Source organism: Debaryomyces fabryi, assembly GCF_001447935.2.
Source record: "Debaryomyces fabryi strain CBS 789 chromosome Unknown contig00041, whole genome shotgun sequence".
NCBI lineage: Eukaryota > Fungi > Ascomycota > Pichiomycetes > Serinales > Debaryomycetaceae > Debaryomyces > Debaryomyces fabryi.
The window spans coordinates 37998-60448 of record NW_015385467.1 but is presented as its reverse complement, the minus strand read 5'-3'; the positions used below and the strand labels follow the sequence as shown (position 1 = coordinate 60448).

Here is a 22451-nt window from a genome sequence, read left to right as displayed (position 1 = left end):
GTTTCTGCTATTTGTATCAACTGAGCTTATAATATTCAAAAACCGGAATGTCCCATTTCCGAACGTCAGACCGGAATAAATATTGATAACATATCCATCGATAATTTAATAACCCTATCATTTGCAGAAATTACAACATTATCATAACGACAACATAAGACGAGGCAATAGCGTGTTCGTTCATATACAAATTGTTTACTAAAAGTAAGAAGGTAATATCCAACGATTTTGCGCCACAAAATTTTGTTTACGAACTGCCACATATCTCAGGAAAGACTTGATTAAATTTTGTATTCGTAAAAAATACCTAATAGAAGGATCCCACAAGAAGTTATATTGACACTGATAGCTACAATTAATAACTCTGAGTATTTATTGTGTTTGAGCTAGGTATAGAAAAGTGCGTTAAAGTATAAATTGAGTTATAGAGGAGTTGACGGTAGTCAGTAAGTGCTTATTCAAATGGCAATCCTTTCTCGTGTTTTGCACCATAATACAGAAAAATTAAACGAAAAGCCATCATTAAAACATACACTCAGTAGCAATGGATCGTTGAATTCATCTAAGAGTAATGGAACACATCACACAGTGACACTATCAATTGCATTAGAATCCCCACCTGTCATATTGTACGGTCCACCGCAAGACTCTAGTGGTTCAATTATCTCTGGTTTACTTAAAATAGATATAAAGGATACTAGGAGCCTGAAGAATCTAGAATTATCACTGGTGTCTTCGCATTCGTCAATTACTTCATCATGTTCTCATAGCGATGAGGTGGATATAGAGAGCATCACACTATCCTTAATCCAAACTGTGAGATATACTAAACCATTTTTAATTCCATCGTCTTCGGTAGCGAGCTGCAAAGATTGCTGCACCAAGAAGAATGTGATTGCAAAATGGGACGTACTCATTTCAAGATCTTCATTTTCTGTTGGAACTCATGCTTATCCGTTTTCACATTTATTGCCAGGGTCTTTACCAGCATCTTCTAAATTGGGATCTACTTATGCCAATTCGTTTATTAAATATAACTTAATTGCTACAGCTAAGAGACCTAACATTTTGAAAGAAGTAAAGGTAATTTTACCTTTGAATATAGCAAGACTGATTCTTAGGGGACCAGACCGTAATTCATTGAGGGTATTTCCACCTACAGAGGCAACAGCGAGTGTAATTTTACCTAATGTGATTTATCCAAAATCAAATTTTACATTACAGTTAAGATTGGATAATATTGTAAATATGAATAATGATCGACGTTGGAGGATGCGTAAAGTGGTTTGGAGAATTGAAGAACATACCAAGGTAAAGGCAACCACATGCAAAAAGCATGAACCTAAATTGAAGCAAATCGAGGAATCACAACGTAAGACAGAAGAAACGAAGGAAATCAGATTGAAAAGTGTTCCAGGTGGTACACATAACCCAAATACCGCACACGGACCTAATAAAGCAGCTAATCTACATCATAGCACAATTCAAACAAACATGTTTATCTCCACTTGCCCCAGCGCTCAGACTAATAGTTCTTTGCATGCTTCGAATAACATAGAAGGGATCAATGGAGCCCCCGTAGTCACAGAAGAAAATGCACCAGTAGACGAAGAGAATGATCTTACAAACACTAATGAAAATTTGATTGAGGAGTTTTTGTCGCCAGTCCAAAGCACATCGAATAACGATAATAATGAATTATCCGCTTTACCATCTGGTATTGCACATGGACATAACCAGAATATGTTTCAAGATAATTATCAAAATAGCCGTCCAGAGTCTTTGGAAGATACAGAGAGCTTATATTTAGACGAAATCCGAACGACTACGTATGGCGAAATTAAATCAGGATGGAAAACAGATTTTAGTGGCCGTGGAAACATCGAATTAGTAACCGATATTGATGCGTTCGACTTTTCGACAGGATTAAATAGGCATATCACCAAAAGATCCAGTGATGAACCCAAGATTGACGAGGCACAAGAGGGATTACGGAATGGTGCAAACATATCGTGTGACATAGATGATCCGACATTGGGAATATATGTAAACCACACCTTAATCGTCGAGGCAATAGTGGCGGAAGAAGTAGTCCCACATTCACCAGATAAGAAATCGAATAATATTAAGCATGTTTCTTCATCTTTAAGTCCAGTATCATCCAATTCCTCCGCTGGCAAACAGAAAATGAATTCTACACCAAATAAACAAAAGAAATCCCCGGGCGTGAGTCAGCCGGGAGTTGCAACTGGAGCTGCAAGGGTTTTAAGAATGCAATTTAAAGTAACTTTAACAGAACGCTCAGGTTTAGGTATTGCATGGGATGACGAAGTACCTCCAACCTATGAAGATGTCAGAGCATTCAGTCCACCTACATATGCCGAGACATCTGCATCCGCAACACCAGTGACCACCCCAGCATCTACTGTGGCCACTCCTCAATTGAATGCCACCAGATCGGTTTCTGCAGAAGGATTGGGTGGAACACCTTCACAAGCATTTTTTAACTTAGGAACTAGATCAACTTCAAATAGCTTAACCATAGATGGACTTGTCGATCTTGATGAAAGAATACAGGATCTTACGATCTAGATTGGAAATATAGTGAACTATATATGCGCTAATATACACCATATTAATCAATAACCTTTGCATCAATTTACATACTGAATAGCAATCTCTTTGGGTAGTTTATTTAATAATATGTACAAGTAAGCTCAAGAAATTAAGATATAGAAGACTCACTTATAGAGTCAAGGAGTAGAATTCTACTTACGAAGCACTATCTATCGTAATTAATAGTAGTATAATCAAGGCAAGCGGCTTCATTCAATCTGATAACTTTAGGTCACATGACTGGGATATTGATTTGTTAATTTTCTGCTTCCATTTGGGAGTGGTAAATGATGGGTTGTGATCATCCATTGAAAGCTTATAATTACAAGTGATTATATACGATCAAGAAGCATATAACTCTTGAATACGTGGTGTTTAGGAATAAGTCGCAAAAAACCATTTCATTATGACAAATAGGACGAATTCCGACACCAATAAGAATCACCCTACGTTTTACGTGAACGACGATGAAGTGACTTTTGAAAATGATAGAAAACAGCAAAGCATTGAGGGTGATCAGAGTGATATAAAGATTCCAAAAAGACAAGATAAGACTTACATTAAGCCTCAGGGTAGTAATAATAAGCAAAATTTAATTATAGCTACCGATCAAAACTATGTACAACCACTGAGCCCTAACACATCCACAGCGGAAACAACTGTTTTATTGTCGACCAAAGAACAGTTCAGCAGCATTAGTGATATATTAAGGTTCCCTATTGAATCATCACACGCATATTCATACGCTCATTTATCCCCAAATTCGTTAGCATTGAGGTTGAATGTATTGAAAAGGTCATTGGAGATCCTAAAAGATAGACCAGGTTTACTTAAGTTCATGAACCTAGGGACAGATAACCAGTTTGGAAAAGGGCCATTTAAGCTTGAGAGGCCAAAAATTCCGAACTTTGGAAATAGGATATACAGCAATCCACATGCCAGTAATAGTTCAGAATTTTTCAATAACAGCGATAGATACAAAATTCAGTCAAATGCATCATCCGCAGCATTATCGGAATTATTTAGGCCATCCATGAAAAGATCCGACAGCTTACCTGTAAATCAAATTTATGCTACAAAAGCCGATTCATCAAATGATGCAACTAATCAATCCAAATTGAGTATTGGTGGGCTGAAGGATCCTATAATTAACGGTGATTTTAAAGATATCATAACATTATTAGAGAATGATAACGAAGCCTTGACAAAACAAAGTTTCGATACTTCCGCTTTGCATGATTTATCACAAACTCCTTCCAAAGACGGTCAGAAGCTAAAAAAGGATCTATTAAAAAATAAATTATTATATGCATTGGCAACTCCGTTTGTTGAAAATTCGTCTTCATTATTAGGGGAGCAGTATAGTTTACTTGCTCCACAGTTTAGTGCATCATCTGCGTCTTTAAGCTCATTAGCTAAAGTTCCATCAACCCCAACGACAAGTAATACCGCAAATAGTAATTCAAGACCATTTCATTCAATTTCCCTGGGAAAGCATGCATTACCACAATCAATTTTTACAGTTGAAACGGACAGTCCATGGTCAGTGAAAGCGGCCAATGATTTGGCGTTATTAATGTTTGGAATTCTGAAAAATATGATAAAGTCATTGAATTTGATGGACTTAATAGCTCCTCAGTTTAGAGAATTTGTTGCGGATAAATTGACAAAATCAATGGCGGATGATATTTTGACAGATTCTAAACACGAAAAAGGAGGCAACGGTCGTGATACACGGGACATCATGTTTGCAGGTGAAATTGTCGCTATTATGAGACCCGGCGATAAAGATTTTGCGTGGACTTCGGTTTGGGCTAAGAAGAGAGGAAATCTTATATTTTGTATGTTTGAACAAATTCCTTGCGATGCATTCGATGTTGTAATCCTGTCCGATAAGGTTAAAGATGAGGGTTACAAAATTGCTTCTATTAATGAGGTTGCAGGTAAATTGATGAGAAATGTCGATACCAGCAAAATGAAAGTCCTCTCTGATGTCAGCGAGTCCATGGGTTTGGATTTGAGTGACAGAGATGAGAATGAGGACGATTTAATAGACGAATATCTTTCGCATGACATAATTGATAGCGAGAAAATAAATAAAACTAGGTATTACACATTACAATTGAATACGGACGAAAACATGCCCTGCGCCGTAACATCATATCCCTTGGAATTAAATGATGATAAGGACGAAATTAAGTTGAAAATTCACTCCTTACCGTATATTGGTGGAATGTTTGTTATAGATTCATCATCATACAATATTATTTCATGTAATAACGCTATTGCAAAAAATTTGTTCGGTAGATCCTCAGCTTATTTGAAAAATAAGTCAATTAATAATTTAATCCCGGATTTCACTGAAATTTTAAACATAGGTTTAAAGAATCATGAAGATTCATTAGACATTGTCCCTGGGCTTGTATTGCCGGAACATTTCTTTAGGAAGTTTGACGCAATACGTAGGCATTCAAATGATAAGAAAGAAACTGAAGAATCCTTATTCTTCAATTCGCAAGGTATAAGAGGATTACATAGAGATGGTAAATTTATTTGGGTTGATGTTCAATTAAGAGCTTCTTCAAGTGAGGCATTTGTCGTATGGATCACATATTCAAGGCTGATAGGTACGAAAGATTCCAACGTGTCGAAAGAACTTGAAAAGCTAAGTTCAAGCACTTCTTCATTATCGATTCAACTGATGAACGACAAGGAAAGAATTAAAACTAGACTGCTGAGTGGTGGTTATAGAATGAATGAAGTAAATCTACCATCCCAACTAAAACTATTTCCCCATGATGATCTGGAAATTATAGAATTTACCCCAAGTAGTGGTGAAATTAGTAGAGAAACAAGTACTAGGCGGCCTAAGTCGAATACATTTGCAATTCCTATAGCCCACATGAATAAAAACTTGGAAAAAGCGCAAGACTTAGGTGATAATATTGGAGGAGAAGGAGGAAATGCAATGAAAAGAAAGAGAATGATCTCAAATACCGATTCGACAGGTTCATATGTGTCTGGAAAATCAACCGAATCAGCCACAATGAGTCCAGATACTATTGCAACAACAGTATTTAATGATAATGAAAGAAAAAGTTCAAATGCCATCATATCAAATGATACATATCATAAATATTCGGAAAAAGAGATATTAAAGATTGAAGATGAAATGCTTGAAGATAAGATAAAGCATTCAACTCATTGGCCAACAGTCATAGGAGCAAAGAGAAGAACAAAAAAATTCTCTGAATTCAAGGTGCTCAAAGAGTTAGGTGAAGGCGCTTATGGAAAAGTTGTTCTTGCCCAGCATAAGGAAGATCCTGCTTATACAATAATCATTAAATGTATAGATAAAGAAAGAATTTTGGTGGATACATGGGTAAGAGACAGAAAATTAGGTACGATTTGTTCTGAAATTCAAATAATGGCATTCTTGAACAACGAGCCCCATGTAAATATCATGAGAATTATTGATTTTTTCGAAGATTCGAAGTACTATTACCTTGAAACCCCATTATTTGGTGATCCTCCAGCTATTGATTTATTTGATTTTATTGAAATTAGAAAGGATTTAAGTGAGCGTGAATGCCGTTTTATTTTTAAACAAATAGTACTGGCAATTTATCATTTGCATAAACACGGAATAGTTCATCGAGATATCAAAGATGAAAATGTAATTGTTGACGAGAATGGCATTGTTAAGCTAATTGATTTTGGTAGTGCAGGTTATACTAAACTGGGACCTTTTGACGTTTTTGTTGGAACGATTGATTATGCATCACCTGAAGTATTGCGTGGTGAGAAATATGAAGGTAAGCCGCAGGACATCTGGGCACTAGGAATTTTGTTATACACTATGCTTTATCAAGAGAACCCTTTCTATAACGTTGATGAAATTATGGAAGGAGATTTGCGAATCCCCTATGTTGTGAGTGAAAACTCCTTGAAATTGATTAAAAAGATTTTGGTCAGAGATATAAAGTGTAGACCGACTATTACAGATATCGTAGAGGATGTATGGCTAGATATATAGAGACATAGTATAGTGTATATTTTTCATGAATATAAAAATTTAGAAATGAAGATGCGACACGTCCTAATCTGTACGAATAATAAAAACCACCTTCTAAAGTAGATTTAGCCTTCAAACCTGAATAAATATTTTACAATAAATGAATCATTGACATATAGACAGGTTCATGAGCGAAGATAATCCCATACCACATAGGGTTAAACTTCCGTTTACGTTTGAAGTTCAACTGGCATCATCAACTTCATGTCCTAACACGATAACTGTGCTACTGAAAGTTGATAACATAGTTCTTGATAAGCTTCCCCAAGGCTTTTATAATGGCCTGGTGATATTTAAATTACAAGAAAATGTACATGAATTATTGGGCTCCTTTTTTTCAAATTTTTTCTATGTAAAGATACAAGAGAGAATTACAGACAAAGATTGGAAGATTGGAATTGTTTATTGCATTCACGACAAGTATTATGGCATGATTCAAATTCCCAAAGACATTAAGTTGAAAGATATTGATTCAAAAGTGCAAGGAAGAGTTCCAATTTCTGGCTACAAAAAAAGGGATGATTGCATTTCTAGGTGGAGATTTGACATTGAACTGCTGAATAAGATGGAAGCGGAACTGACTCAAGTGGATAACTTTACGATGAAACCACCAAGTACTAAAGTAATCGCTGAAGATCATCCTAAGATGTTCGATTATTCTCCCCAATCACAGAAAGATCCCGTCCGATTTTTGTATTCGAGATACTACAGTATATTATATTCATTAAATACACCTTTGAGCTACTTCCCAAAGACTACAATTAGTCGTCTCAAAAATTTATGTGGAAATGATGCTGATGTTATGAAAGAACATTTGTCAAAATTACACTTATCAGTTAAGGAATTAGATGATAGACACAGCGGAAAGTATGGAATATTGAAAACTCTTGATGTTAATGAAATCGAAATACCTGATTTTGATATGAAAATAAAATATGAAAATCAAAATCAGAAGGAATTTTTGATTAAGAATCATGATTTATTTATTAAGTTGAGGACAACGGAGAATAATCAAAATAACGTAAGTGACAGTAACAAGAATGCCAATCAGGTAGAAAAGGTCCAGTTTTCTGAGAACAACAACCTATCATTTGTTTTTGATCTCAAAGTTAGAGAAGCTCAGTTGCAAATTTTAATATTATTAGAATTGCTTGATTGCTGGCAGGTGGTGGAAAGTGATTTTCTTGCTACCAATTTAAAAAGGCAAGAAAAAGAGGAAAAACAAAAGACAAAACAAAAAAAGAAGTCATTGGTACGTAAGAAATCAATCACATCCAAGAAAATCGTTCCTACTTTCTTAGGAATGGGTGTGGATATTCAAGATAAGCATATATCTTCGCAACCGGAATCAACTGAGATAAATGAATATATCGTCTATGAAACTTTGAACACGCTACTCGATAGAATTGGCCTTTGGGATACTTTATTGGATAGGCCTACTGGAGATAAAGATGAAAGTTCGCTTGGATTTTTGGCGTATGTTTTAATACCGTATTTTCGTCAAAGATTACCATTGACAATTAAATATATTATAGAGCGAGTAAAAGGGCTAAATTTGAAATTAAACTCTAAGTTGAATAGACAAAATACGCAGAAGCAATCGAATTCAAATGAGATAAAAGACATAGCTAATGAGAAGGCGACTACTAATACACATGTTAATCGAACTTCGAAATTTGCAAAAGTTCATATTGATCCTAAGCAAGTTCCATTTCTTAAAAAATCTTCTTCAACAATTTCACTGAACTATGATTTATTACCTGCATTTTCTCTTAAGAGGTCTAAATCAACCTTGTCATCCAAAAATTTACAAAAGAGACAAGTGGATATGTCTCTGAATTTAAAATCCTTCAGTGAATCCAATCGTGATAATAATGAAAAGCAACCTACTGTATCTAGAAGCTATTTAGAAAAATCAGAGTCTGAGAATAGAAAGCAAATTATTTTCGGAAATGCAAAGAAGCTTAAATCGCAGCCAGATATTAGACTGAATAATAAACATGAGGCATTTTCCCAAGTTGAAGCTACACCTGCAAAAAAGAAACCAGAAGGAGTTTTTGCTGGCATTTCTTCAGAGATAACTACGCCGACACATCCCAATCGATACCAAAGCAATTCAATTGCAAAAACGCCTGTTGGTCAATTTATTCGTCCAACAGTGGCTGCTTCTTATAAAGAAACAACAATTCCATGCTCCACAGTCAAAGATAGACCGTCATTAAGCGATAGATTGATAAGTGCATCATTGGCACCACCTGTCGATGTGATTGTCAATTCATCTCCAGTGAATACACACTCGGCTCTGAAAATAAATGAACCAACACCGGAAGTCATCGCGAGCTCACCATTCAATAGCATCGCACCAGTGGTAGATTTAAAGTCCTCACCACTTCAGGCAGAATTCAGCAGAAAAAGAAAGAAGCCTGGTGAACCAATCTCATATCCAGATTCAGCATTTTTTGATACTACTATGAATGGATCCCCTGTCTCGACTCTATTAAAGGAAGCAAATACGAACGATTCAACTTCTATATTTAAGAGAAGCAGCACGAAAAGAAATAAGTCGACTTTGCCATGCCTTAAACAAACAACTGTGAACATAATTAATGATAGCGATATCGTATCAAATATACGTAAGAATGACCAGGAATACACAGACGATGTTGATTCAGATTATGAAAGATTAATGAAACCACAACCCTCATCTAATTATGGGATAAATATGCAGAAAGCATTTAAAACTTACAAAAGGACAAAACGAATTGAATAATAATACATAAACGCATACATAAGTACATAGAGAGAAGATTATCTTCTAAATTAAGATAAGAATCAAATATTAATTTCTCCGAAAAAAAGGCCCCTTACAATCGATTTGGCATCATGCTGATTAAGAACCAAATCTGATAGCGTATCACCAAGTCTATCCTTTAATTTATCCTTAATATCATCTGATAAGTCAGTGCCATCAACTTCCATATCATCTCCTTTATCGAGGTCAATCCGCAAATTCTTCAAAATATCTAATGTAGTGTTTAATAATATTTCTCTTTCAGAATCGTTCTTATTACCCTCGTCAACTACGAGTTTGCACCACATCTTCAAATTTCCAATTAACACCAATTTTACAACTTCATTACCCATGTTTTTTAATCCCAACAAGGCTCCATAGTGAGTTCCAATCGGTTTCGAAGAATCTAATAAAGCACGTAATAAGGTTCTAGTGACCCTTGGTTTGAGAGTTGAATATGATGATCCGTAGACCTTTATTATATGCTCGAGCAAAATTGCAGCAAATTCTCTTACAGCTAATTGATTTTTTAAAGCTTCATTAGAGTTATTATCCTTAATTATAGGACCAATTCTCTTAGCAAGTAATAATGTCAAAATACATGGCATCAATGCATGCACGTATGGATCCAAGAATATGGTCTTATTATCTGCAAGAGCAGAGATGACTTCCAACATCGTAGACAAAATATCGATATTTCTCAATTGATTTGTGATTTGCTCAGCGACAAACTGTATGAAATAAGGAACAAGCTGGTGTAAACCAGGGTCATTCTTTAAAGAATTTATTGCAGCATACTTCAAGCTCTCCTTTTCGGGGTCAGTCGATATGAGAACTTCAACTACCTTATCGAAATATAACTTAAGTTCCTTAGACAATACATGTTTGACTAATGGCTTAACTTCTACTTCCTTTTCTGTCAATTTCTTATTCTTCGCTTCAACGTCAGTACCATTAGCAGCATCTTTGGCTGTGCTTTCATTCGAGAAACCCGAGTTTAATATATCGTTACCCAATATTGAAGAGGTTGCACCTCTAATGATTGGTGGTAAACTTTTAATTTCTGATGGAAGTGGGTTCTGGGGAATCATAGGTTGCACTCCCTCTATAGCAAGCCAATGAGCAGTAAATGTTGTCTGTCTAGGAACACTTGGAAGTTCCTGATTAATTAATTTTTCAAACTCAATTTCATGATTGTCTATATAGTACAATGTTTGACCTCCGGCTCCAACTAAGGCTTCTTTAAACGACAATGGCTGAGAGCTGTCATATCCATATAATGGTTCTATATTCAATATTTTTAACGCATGATTGATATCACTAGTCATCAAGAGCTTCCTTTTCGAATGTCTCATAAATTTAATAGCTGTTTCAAGAATTTCATGTATTCTATATTCAACATCCATAGCAAGATTCTTAGCTGCCTCTTCAGGTAAATTTATACCTAATGATTCTGCCGCATCTTTGACAGTATCATGGGGAGACCACAATGTATGTGAAAGTGGAACTTTGGAACTTGGATCCATAATAGTCTATGAATTAGGTCTATATGACTGAATGGGGTATCGGTACACGGTCTTATAGTACTTCTTTGATGAAGTTGTATTTTTCAATACGGATATTATATACAGGAAAAATAAGTGCCTTCACTCTTTGGAGCACTAAATACATATGGCAAAACGTTTAGAAGATGAAAAAGTGACTATAATGTGGTTCTATAAATGATAGGCTACTGTGGAACGCTTGTTATGTGAATAAGCTGAAGAATCCGTACTTCAAAAAAAAAAAAAGCATAGGAGATTAAATGAATTGAAGTTTTTAACTGATGGCTTCTTAAACATAAACCTTGAAGTCTAATAATAGCTGTTGTGCTGTTAGATGTTAGTTCAAGACAGATCTCTTAATTTTTGTAATTCTGTTACCAATTCATGGTTCAATTCCAATAATCGTTTATTTTCTTTATTTAATTGGTCAAGCTTCTTGTTTTTCTTTTCAAATTCCTTTTCATAGAATTCTAGTTTCAGCTTTTCCAGTTGTTCTTTCATTTGCTTCAATGCTTTGTGCGTTTTTTCTTTATTATCAGTGGCGGAAGTGTCATCTAGACTTTCTCTATGTACTTCGTGATGTTGGCTTATATTGTTAGGAACAACAACAGGCAGCTTATACCTAAAATCATTTCGTTGCTGTTCTTCGAACCTTTCCTTGCTTAGTTTAGCCATGACTTCAACATCGTACCCTTTTAAATAGAATAATTCACATAAAAGTTTATCTATCCTCTCTGTCAATATCTCTCTTATGGGCAATGAGAATGCTGCATATCCAATTGGAGCCAGCCCACCATCTGGGGGCCTGACATATTCAGCCTTATACACTTGTTTGTAGCGGTTAATTGAGTAAACCCGTTGCGTGAAATCATCCATTAGTTTTAAATATACATCCTTGATGTACTGTCCATTAAGCGTGGCAATTTCATCCAAATCCTTGTTGTTATTATCGGTAGACGCCAAAGCGGATTGAAACTGGTCAGTATTTAGCTTTATAGCTATCATCTCCCAGATATCATCTTGCTGTTCTTTTGTCGCTTGCAAATGAGGCAAATCCTGTAGCACATATTCAAGTAAAGGCTCTTTGATAATTGACTCTATCCTTTCTTGTTCCTGTTTGAAAAAGGAGTTTCTGGAAGTACTACTATTGAAAAACGCCTTCATTGTTAATGTAGACAATATATGTTTTGTTTCCTATTCAATTCTAAACTTCGATTCTAATAGATATCTAATCAAATTTGGCGCTATTTTATTCTCAGCTAATCCCAGATAAGAAAGTGAATTAAATATGCTTACTATAGATCTTCAATTATGCCTAAGAAAATGTTCGATTAATATAATGACTATACATATCTAACTAGCTTTGTAACCCCTTCTCTTGCTTCGACTTCCGTGACATCGTTTTCAACTTATCTTGACTTTCCTTTAACAGTTGTCTCTGTTTGTTGTACCTCAATTCGGCAGCTTTTGCTACTGCCTCCCTGGTATTTGGATTCTTTTCATTGATTTCTCCTCCTAGGGGTTTACCTTGATTACGATTAGTCGACTCTTGTACATTTCTATTAGTGCTACCTGTATATTTTTCATCTATTATATTATTCCCATTTCCAGCTGTACCCGACTCAGTATTACTTCCTAACTTTTGCTCACTCCTAGTAAACCTATCATTGCCCGTTGTACGCTTAGTAGTAGCTGGCTCTTTATCGGATTTGGAAAAACAAGATCCCATTACAAAGTATCGTTTTAATTAACAATATGGGCCAATGATCCCATATTCGATTATGCGAATCCACAAAGATATAGTGAACTAGCGAATCAAATTAATATGGGGTAGTCGTTCAGGCCATTGAATAAAGAATACAGAAATACAAACTAATACGTTACTAGCAATTATTATATTATATGTACTATGACCCTTTAGTCTTTCTATTCTATTTACAAAAAGCATTATATATACACAATTGGAATGGCTTCCTAATGTTCTTATTATTTTCCAATTATTTTCGATGAAATCTTCTGATAGTTAATGTTAGGTTTTAAATGGCGAAATTGGGGCACAACAATATCCACTTCATTCGAGAAATCCGAGTCAGAACCAAACGTAAGCGTGGAGAAAGACTTCAAATGTTCTCTCTTTTTTAACCAATATTTGACAAATCTTATACAAGATCTTTGATCTTGAATATAATCCTTGTATTGATTAGCAACAGCCAAATAAAAGTCCTTTCTCTCTGATCCGTTATCTGATAATATTGTGGCATCACGTAACGCAGCCCAATCAGCAATTGGAATATAGTTAAATCCATTATCATCCAAATGCTTCAAAGAGTCATTCCATTTCTGTAAAATATCTTCATTAGTATATTGGGGTAATTCACCAGTCTTTTTCAAACAAATACGGAAAGAGACAGGTGTACGCTTGACATTATAGATCGAATAATTTTCGATTAACTGTTCCAAAACATTCTTGTCACCCCAAGAATAGTTACCGATAATTGTATTCAAGAAAACCTCATCGACAGGCTTAATATCAGCATATAAAGCAATAACTTCTCTCAATTTGTTGAAAGATTCGGCATTTAAGGCTGGGTAAATCTTGAAAAATATCGTAAAAAAAGTATTATTCAAAATAGAATAACGTGAATTTAAACCAGTCGAGTTCTTTTCATTACTGTAATGGACGATAGTAGACTTCCAGAAATAAATAATATTATCAAGTGATTCATTAAGTTCAAAACAATTCTGTAATAAAGATTGGATATAAGGAACCTTCAAACAAACGTAATATGGCAAGTCATATTGAACAACTTTATCAAAAAAGTGTTTAGAAATCTTTATATCTTTGCATGATCCAATAAAATTCAAATGTAATTCACCCAACGAGGCTAATACATGTTGTGTGCTTTGTTGTTTTGATTCGTATAATTGCAATAAAGCTTCCAATGAATCCAACCCACGAGAGTAGTCACCAGAACTAATAGCAATTTTTCCGATCGAACATAACAACTCATGTTGTACCGTGGAGAGTTCTTTAGTATTTAATTCATAGATATGTAAAATTTCTTCGTATGAAAATCTCTTTTGATCATAAGCAATTGGCAAGATAACTGCTAATATTTTCTCGTTCAAATATAATTTCCCAGTTTCAGCATCGTTCACACCGTTTTCCCACAAATTAAGCATCTCTGGGTATAACTGGAATTGTTTCATCGAGAAAAATAAATACAGTAAAATGTTTGCATTCAAAATCTTGTTGAATTCACCATTGATAATAGTTTCACTCAAATTCAAGACTGCAGACTTAATCAATACCTCATCATGCAAGTTCTCGTTCTGATACTGGTCACTGTCTCTATTTCTCGAGCTGGACAATCTATTGGTTCTATTATGATAAACTGAAAAATTCAAAATTTGGGTATAACTGTACAAATCTCTAGAAGAGTAGGATGCACGTAAGCTTTCATCTTCGAATGCCTTGAAAAGATTATCCACAGTAGCAACAAAAGCTCTTTGACTGTCACGATCTCTAGCGCTTCTGTACTGAAATGCCAATGAAAGTTGTTCTTTAAAATAGTTCAACTTTGAATTGGCTTCACTATCAAGTGCTTCACGTAATATTGGATCTCTTTGTGCCTTGGCAACAAAAGAATCAACTTTAGAATTCTTTGTCTTCTGACTCGATGCACTTGAATTTTGTCTTGTAAATTGACATGTTAAGTTATATTGTGCTGGAGATGGTGGATTCACTTGTATGCTACTCGATGGGAGACTTATATTAGGCTTATTACTTCTAACCTTCAGTAAAATAGCAGGCCTAAGCGACTGCTGGGTATTAACAGAAAGTAATCTAAACATGGTATACGTTTTTAATACTTCTAGCCATAAATATCGTTTCTTAAATGTTGCCACCAGGCTTTAGTTTCTATAAATTTGAGTATAGTGATTCGAAAATTTTTCAGACTGTATATCACCTGATCATATTTCTTTTAACAAATTAATATATGGAAGGCCAAAGTAGATAATGCTTGATATATTCTAGATGGCCTTTGGGATGATCCAGTTATATCCCTCGTGTATCATGTCGTGTTAATAGGTTTATAATATGGTAGAACTATGTACATGCAAGCTCACATAGAGGTGATATGAACACCGATATTACGTCCGATACAAACAACCACATAAACTAAAAAAACAAGTAATTTAGTAGATTCCGAAGAAGTGTAGGTTCATAACAGAGCATACTGTTAAGTAATAGCTGATTTTACGGGATTAATGGTGAAGTTGTAAGCTGTATAGATAGTTGGATCAAGGAGAGATATATGCAGTATTGATCCGCTAATGATATCAAAACACTGATAAAGAATATTCCCAAGAAGAAATCATTGATAAGTCACATAAATAGTGCTAATACGCGATAAAATATGCCCGGTAAGAGTCTGGGATGGTCTAGAACGGGAAATGCTACAGAGACATCGACTTTGTTGCCGGTACATAAGAATACAAAGATAGATCAGGAGATAGCATCAGAAAATGAAAAGGTTGTAGAAAAGAGGCCCAAATTGGGCACTTTCGAAGGGGTATTTCTACCAACAGCTTTGAATGAACTTTCTATTTTGATGTTCTTGAGATTTGGGTTTATTATAGGACAGATGGGTATCACGGGTACATTCTTGCTATTAATTATGTCATACACAATCGACATTCTAACGGTTATGTCGATCAGTGCTATATCTACCAATGGTACCGTCAAGGGAGGTGGAGCATATTATATGATATCTAGGTCTCTAGGGCCCGAATTTGGTGGCGCTATTGGAGTAATTTTCTGCATAGGCCAGATTCTCAATGCATCTTTGAATGTTGTGGGTCTCATAGAACCTATCCTAGTCAACTTTGGCGAGCATAATGGTGACATTCTCCAAATATTACCGATTGGATATTTTTGGCAAGCACTTTATTGTTCGATTGTGCTAGCATGCTGTACGGGAGTGGCTTTGGTGGGTGCCAAATTGGTATCTAAAACTGCATTCTACTTGTTCATTATTTTATCATTGAGCACATTATCAATTCCCATTTCAGCTCTTTTTGTAAAGCCATTTAATCCCTTACCTCCTCCTCACCAGAATCTAGCATATACCGGATTGTCTTGGGCGACAGTGAAAGAAAACATGTGGCCTCACTTCACAAGCGGTGCTGCAGGTTCAGTCTTAGCACCAGGAGAGAAAGAAACGTTCAAAAATTTGTTTGGGATTTTTTTCCCTTCTACTGCTGGTATATTTGCCGGTGCTTCGATGTCGGGCGAGCTTGCAAATCCGTCTAAGTCAATTCCCCAAGGAACATTGAAAGGGCTGTTGCTTACGTTTATTTTTTATTCTTTGGTCATAGCTAGTTTGGGGTCTACAATATCAAGAGAACTATTTTATCAAGACATTAAAGTGATCCAAACAGTTAACATGCATAAGGTTGTTGTGCTACTTGGGGAGATTTCTACGTCTCTTTTCTCTGCAATTATGGGAATCGTGGGTGCCGCGACCATGTTGTCTGCAATTGCTGATGACAAGATCATTCCTGGCTTATCAGCATTCACTGTATCAAAAAAATCTTCAAAGGAAAGGAAACTTGGCGAATCATTAAGTGTTTTAGCAACATGGTGTGTTGCTCAAATCTTTTTATTTGCAGATATTAATCAAATTGCTACATTTATTACTATGGCATTTTTAATGACATTTATTGTTACGAATTTGGCTTGCTTTTTATTAAGGGTTGGCTCTGCTCCGAACTTTAGACCATCGTTTAAATATTTCAGCTCTAGAACTGCACTTACGGGATGTTTGACGTCGATATTTGCAATGTTTATTGTTGATGGAATATCCGCTTCTTTGATTATAGTTTTTTTGATGCTTTTAATTATTATAATTCATTATCTTACACCTCCTCTGAAGTTTGGTGATATATCTCAATTATTAATATATCATCAGGTGAGAAAATATTTGCTCAGACTAAAGTTGCAGATGAGTGTCAAATACTGGAGGCCTCAAATCCTCTTACTTTGTGATGATCCAAGAACATCATGGAATTTAATTGGGTTTTGCAACCATTTGAAAAAAGGAGGATTATACATCTTAGGACATGTTGTCGTTCTTAATGATGAGGCTAACCCTGAAAACAATAGCCTGGAATTTGGGGTTAACTCTTATAAAGAAATTCAAAAGCAAAGGAATGCATGGCTGAAACTTCGTGATATGTCAAATATTAAAGCTTTTGTTCAGATTGCATTAGGACCAACATTGCCTTGGGGCGTCCGTAATGTCTATCTAGGATCGGGACTTGGTGGTATGAGACCAAATATAACAGTTTTGGGATTTTATGATTTTGTAAAGCATGGCGTTGAATTACCATTTTTATCGTCTTTCAAGGATAAGAATAAAATAACTGAGCTCCCCACAGATGATTGTAGAAAAGAAAGAAAAGTATCTATCGGTCAATGGGTTCAAATCGTGGAAGACCTTATTATTATGCAAGCTACAGTTGCTGTTGCAGCAAACTTTGGTGCTATGAACCTACCTCAACCTGAAGTGAAAAGGCAACATTTTTGGTCTCAACCAAAACCATCAAATTCTGACGTGAAGAAATACATTGATTTATATCCTATCCAAATGTCATCTATTAGCCATCTTGAAAATGGAAAATCTGTTCTTTCAACAAATTTTGATACTTACACCTTAATTTTGCAGTTAGGAGCAATCTTGGTGACTGTCCCAGAATGGAAATACAGCTTGTATTCATTAAGGGTAATTGTTTTTGTTGAAAACCAATTTGAAGTAAATGACGAAAAGAAAAGAGTCAGTGAATTATTATCTACCTTGAGAATTGAAGCCGAAGTAAAGATTATCTGCCTTGATGATGGAACTTTAAATTCTTACAATTTGTTAGTCAAGGGATATTCGAAAACATCTGGTAATAAGAAAATATTTGATAGACTTGACAGGACCTTAAAACACGATCAATGGTGGAAGAACCTATGTAATGCTAGGCACACATTAAAGGAATTGGAGAAACAGAAAGTAAGGAAACAAGCTAAGAAGACACAATCAGGTATTGATGAAGCATTGAAGAACATCACCTCCTTAGATTTGAATCACCCGTCTTCTCGAGTAATACCTTCTAACCTTTCAACTAATGAGTTTAAAAATAACAGAAGATATACAATTTCTAATTTACAAGATAGGGGACTTTCGCTATCATTTAACATGAAGACTCAACAACAAGATTTCTTTGCATTTGAAGATTCATCGAGCAGTGACTCAAGTGATAATGAAAGAGAAGATATCTCTTGTAATATCGAAGACAGTCTTGATAGCTCTAGAATACTTGATAGAATAACTTCGCATTCACCTAATATTGATGATAACCATGAATCATCGAATAAAAATAATCAAGATGTGGCCGAGAATGCGCAATTAAAAACATTGACAAAGTTGAAGGAATATGATGACTTAAGGTCAGGGAGAAATGTTTCTACTGATCGATTATCGATAAAGTCATCAAGGTCTAGTTTAAGGCCAAATTTCCTGTCCGTAAAATTTCCAAAAGCAAAATTTGATGATGAGGACCATGAAGCCGATGGAGACAACCCTTCTATACGATTTGTGATCGACGACGATAGTGATATTGAAGATGAGAATGATAACGAAGAAGCAAAAGAAGAAGCTACAGAAAAAGGTAAAAAGCATATGTTCACCAAGGTAACAAGTAGTATGGATAGAGAAAGAGGTATTAGTCACGTTTCAAGACTTGACCAGAAAGGAAAGAAGGGGTCTAAGAAAGCAGACATCATCAATACTTTGAAATCTAAAGGTATATTGGAGGAGCCTCCAAAGTCACCGTCATTTATGACAAATGACGATGATATTATTCGTCGTATGAATAGCCCAGAATTTTTAACCGTCGAAGATGGCGAGGAGGCTAATAAAGAAAAAATTCCTTCTGAGGGATTATCTTATTTACCGAAGAATGCCTTGTCTGGGTATGAAGACGGAACGGGAGTTCTCAAGGCTAACGATTCTGCACATCAGAGTGCCGAGGCTCACGAAGGTAAAGGTCTCACGCAAAGACAATTACAAGAGGAGCTTAAGAATCTATCGTTCAATGATTTACCTGCTAAAGGACAGCATCTTATTTTGAATGAGTTGATGAGATCCAATTCTCCGTTAGATCAAACTGACGTTATTTTTTCAACTTTGCCAGCCCCCTTTATTGGTACCCATCTTGACGAGGAAGATTCTTTTATCTACACCCATAATTTAGCTATATGGACTGATGGATTACCACCTACTTTACTTATTAACTCTCAAACAGTTACTGTAACCACTGCATTGTGATTTTACGTTTATATTTATATTGCATTATAGACATTTGATTTTGTGTAATTTAATACACTGATTCGACTCAAGATGAGCTTGATGTTGTAGAATCCATTACTGAATATCTTTCCTATTCTTATCTATCTACTTATTAGATACGAGAAATTGTAAATAAAGATTAGTATTTGTTTAGAAATTGTGCAGAATGAATAGTAACAACTCAGGCTATTCGTTAAAGCATAATAATACTCAAGATAACAATCATAATTCAGAAGATAGCGTTACTAACAAAACTGGTGAATTAGACAAACTCCATGTAAAAGATAATCAAGTATTGTCAAAGGAAGAGAAACTAAAAAGGAGACAAGAACAGTTGGCCGCATGGAAACAGAAGCGTCAACATGAAAATCAGGAGCCGCCTAGTCAAAAGGATGTAACACCTGTGCCAGATATATCGGATATAGATCAGAAAAAGCTCATACGCCAACAGAGAATAGAAGAATGGAAAAGAAAAAGGCTTCAAAAAACAGATAATTCTGATATAGGCCAGTCAGGGATAAAGGCATTTGAGGCGAAGAATGACAGCCAGCACACAATTAAGATTAATGCATCAATGAAAAAGACTACTAATGATCGTCTGAAGAAGAGGCTGATCTTTGGAGAAGAAGAAGAAGATGATGATGAGAAAGATTCAAAACCAAAGTTTAAGAAGCCATCTTTGGACTCAGCAGAAATTGATGACAGCAACGATACAGATGAAAAAATGGTTGATTCTGAAATCGATGAGTTGGACAAATATTTACTGCTTCTAGAAGAGAAAGAAAAAGGTGACTTAGGTAATAGAAGAGCTGAGTACGATAATATCAATGATGCAAAAGCGGAAGATCTGGAATTAGTTAATGTTAACGAATCTGATGATGAAGAAATCGATGAAGATCAAAGACAACAAGATATACTTTCTTCTAAGTTGAAAAAACTTCAAAACAAACAGAAACAATTGGATGATGTTGACCATAGCGAAATTAAGTACAAACCGTTCAGAAAGGATTTTTACACTGAGCCAATAGAGATTCTGAAACTTTCACAAGAGGAAGTTGCCAATTTACGTATCAGGTTGGACGGAATAAAAGTCCGTGGTGTTAACTGCACGAGACCCATTCTTAGATGGTCACAACTAGGGCTTCCGTCTACAATGATGTCAATTATTGAGGGAAAATTGAACTATTCTGCACCATCGTCAATTCAAGCACAAGCCATACCCGCAATCATGTCAGGTAGAGATATTATCGGTGTTGCAAAAACAGGATCGGGAAAAACTTTATCTTTTGTTTTACCACTTTTGAGACACATTCAGGATCAGCCACCATTAAGAAAAGGCGATGGTCCAATTGGATTGATAATGACGCCTACAAGAGAACTTGCGTTGCAAATACACAAGGAATTGAGCCATTTCACCAAAAAATTAAATATTTCATCATGTTGTTGCTTCGGCGGATCATCTATCGAGTCTCAAATTGCTGAATTGAAGAAAGGTGCACAAATAATTGTTGGTACACCAGGGAGAATAATCGACTTGTTGGCTGCAAATAGTGGTAGAGTAACCAATTTACAAAGGGTGACTTATCTTGTGCTAGACGAGGCTGATAGGATGTTTGATATGGGATTTGAACCACAAGTTACTAAAGTTTTCACAAGAGTGAGGCCAGACAGACAAACCGTGTTATTTTCAGCGACCTTTCCTAGGAAAATGGAGCTTCTTGCAAAAAAGATTTTGGATAACCCAATGGAGATTGTTGTGGGGGGTATTAGTGTTGTTGCATCTGAAATTACACAGAAAGTCGAATTATTCGAAAATGAAACTGAGGAAAGCTTAGAGAAAGATAAGTTTTCTAAATTATTGAATATACTAAAAGAATATGGAGAAAAAGATGCTGAATGTAAAATCTTAATATTCGTGGAAAAGCAAAATGCAGCAGATGAATTGCTAGTCAAGCTATTGACGGAAAAATATGCATGCCTTGCTATCCATGGGGGAAAGGATCAAATAGATCGTAAATATGCGATAAGAGAATTTTCTTCTTCCAATAGTGGAGTTAATATTTTAATTGCCACTTCAATTGCCGCAAGAGGGTTGGATGTTAAAGGCTTAAACTTAGTTATTAATTATGAGGCTGCAAACCATATGGAGGATTATGTTCACAGAGTAGGAAGAACCGGTAGAGCTGGGAGAAAAGGTACCGCTATAACTTTTGTTTCTTCAAAACAAGGTAGGGCTGTTACTGATTTGGTCAAAGCTATGAGATTGAGCAAAGTACCTGACGATGAAATCGACCCAAGGTTGATTGAAATAAGTACCAAATTTTTAGAGGGAGTAAAGTCAGGAAAAGAAAAATTCAATTTTGGTTTTAGTGGGAAAGGGTTAGATAACTTACAGGAGATTAGAGAGAATAATAGAGATTTAGAAAGAAAAGTATATGGAGAAGAGACAGATTCTCCAGCTTTCAAAGTTAATGAAAAGAAGAAAAATAAAAATGATTCTTATGAAGCCGACCTTGATGTCAAATTACCAGATTTTCATATCATTGAGGGAAGAGCTCCAGAAACGGCAGGACCAGATAAATGTAAGTTCCACTCTAGAATCACTATTAATGATTTGCCACAAAAGGCCAGATGGATTACTGTCAATCGTGACAGTTTATCAAAAGTTATCGAAACAACGGGAACTTCAATTACCAACAAGGGTCATTATTATCCTCCAAACTCCAAGATTCCTAAAACTGTGAAACAAAATGGCAAAGAGGTCGTTCCACCTCCTAAATTATACTTATTAGTGGAAGGTTTGACAGAAAAAGCAGTTCATGATGCAATAATGCTATTAAGGCAGAAAATGATTGAAGGATTAGAAGTAGCTGCTAAAGAAGAATCAAAGGGTCCTACAGGAAAGTATACGGTTTGAAATTGAAGGCACGTGCAAATAGTATCTTCCTCGGTAAAAATGAATGCGACGATAAATGGTGGAGATAGTATAAAGCTGGGGCCGTTTGACATTATATAAATCTATTTCT

General features: G+C 35.5%; 9 protein-coding genes across 9 annotated transcripts; 5 read left to right on the top strand and 4 right to left on the bottom strand.

Moving 5' to 3' along the window:
* Positions 1–462: 462 nt before the first annotated feature.
* Positions 463–2592, top strand: AC631_02398 (uncharacterized protein; the record flags this gene model as incomplete). The annotated part of the gene is made up of 1 exon (XM_015611228.1): positions 463–2592. The coding sequence occupies one exon, from the start codon at positions 463–465 to the stop codon at positions 2590–2592; it is 2130 nt and encodes a 709-aa protein (XP_015467967.1).
* Positions 2593–3022: 430 nt separating this feature from the next.
* On the top strand, positions 3023–6652 carry FUN31 (serine/threonine protein kinase; the record flags this gene model as incomplete). The annotated part of the gene is made up of 1 exon (XM_015611227.1): positions 3023–6652. One exon carries the CDS (start codon positions 3023–3025, stop codon positions 6650–6652), a length of 3630 nt encoding a protein of 1209 aa, XP_015467966.1.
* A 469-nt stretch (positions 6653–7121) lies between these two features.
* On the top strand, positions 7122–9461 carry AC631_02396 (uncharacterized protein; the record flags this gene model as incomplete). Its single annotated transcript, XM_015611226.1, has 1 exon — positions 7122–9461. One exon carries the CDS (start codon positions 7122–7124, stop codon positions 9459–9461), a length of 2340 nt encoding a protein of 779 aa, XP_015467965.1.
* A 62-nt stretch (positions 9462–9523) lies between these two features.
* TAF60 (Taf60p) lies at positions 9524–11008 on the bottom strand (the record flags this gene model as incomplete). Its single annotated transcript, XM_015611225.1, has 1 exon — positions 9524–11008. The coding sequence occupies one exon, from the start codon at positions 11006–11008 to the stop codon at positions 9524–9526; it is 1485 nt and encodes a 494-aa protein (XP_015467964.1).
* A 360-nt stretch (positions 11009–11368) lies between these two features.
* Positions 11369–12190, bottom strand: AC631_02394 (uncharacterized protein; the record flags this gene model as incomplete). The annotated part of the gene is made up of 1 exon (XM_015611224.1): positions 11369–12190. One exon carries the CDS (start codon positions 12188–12190, stop codon positions 11369–11371), a length of 822 nt encoding a protein of 273 aa, XP_015467963.1.
* Positions 12191–12383: 193 nt separating this feature from the next.
* AC631_02393 (uncharacterized protein) lies at positions 12384–12755 on the bottom strand (the record flags this gene model as incomplete). The annotated part of the gene is made up of 1 exon (XM_015611223.1): positions 12384–12755. One exon carries the CDS (start codon positions 12753–12755, stop codon positions 12384–12386), a length of 372 nt encoding a protein of 123 aa, XP_015467962.1.
* A 257-nt stretch (positions 12756–13012) lies between these two features.
* AC631_02392 (uncharacterized protein) lies at positions 13013–14881 on the bottom strand (the record flags this gene model as incomplete). The annotated part of the gene is made up of 1 exon (XM_015611222.1): positions 13013–14881. The coding sequence occupies one exon, from the start codon at positions 14879–14881 to the stop codon at positions 13013–13015; it is 1869 nt and encodes a 622-aa protein (XP_015467961.1).
* Positions 14882–15447: 566 nt separating this feature from the next.
* AC631_02391 (uncharacterized protein) lies at positions 15448–19404 on the top strand (the record flags this gene model as incomplete). The annotated part of the gene is made up of 1 exon (XM_015611221.1): positions 15448–19404. The coding sequence occupies one exon, from the start codon at positions 15448–15450 to the stop codon at positions 19402–19404; it is 3957 nt and encodes a 1318-aa protein (XP_015467960.1).
* A 187-nt stretch (positions 19405–19591) lies between these two features.
* On the top strand, positions 19592–22342 carry PRP5 (DEAD-box RNA helicase; the record flags this gene model as incomplete). The annotated part of the gene is made up of 1 exon (XM_015611220.1): positions 19592–22342. One exon carries the CDS (start codon positions 19592–19594, stop codon positions 22340–22342), a length of 2751 nt encoding a protein of 916 aa, XP_015467959.1.
* Positions 22343–22451: the final 109 nt, after the last annotated feature.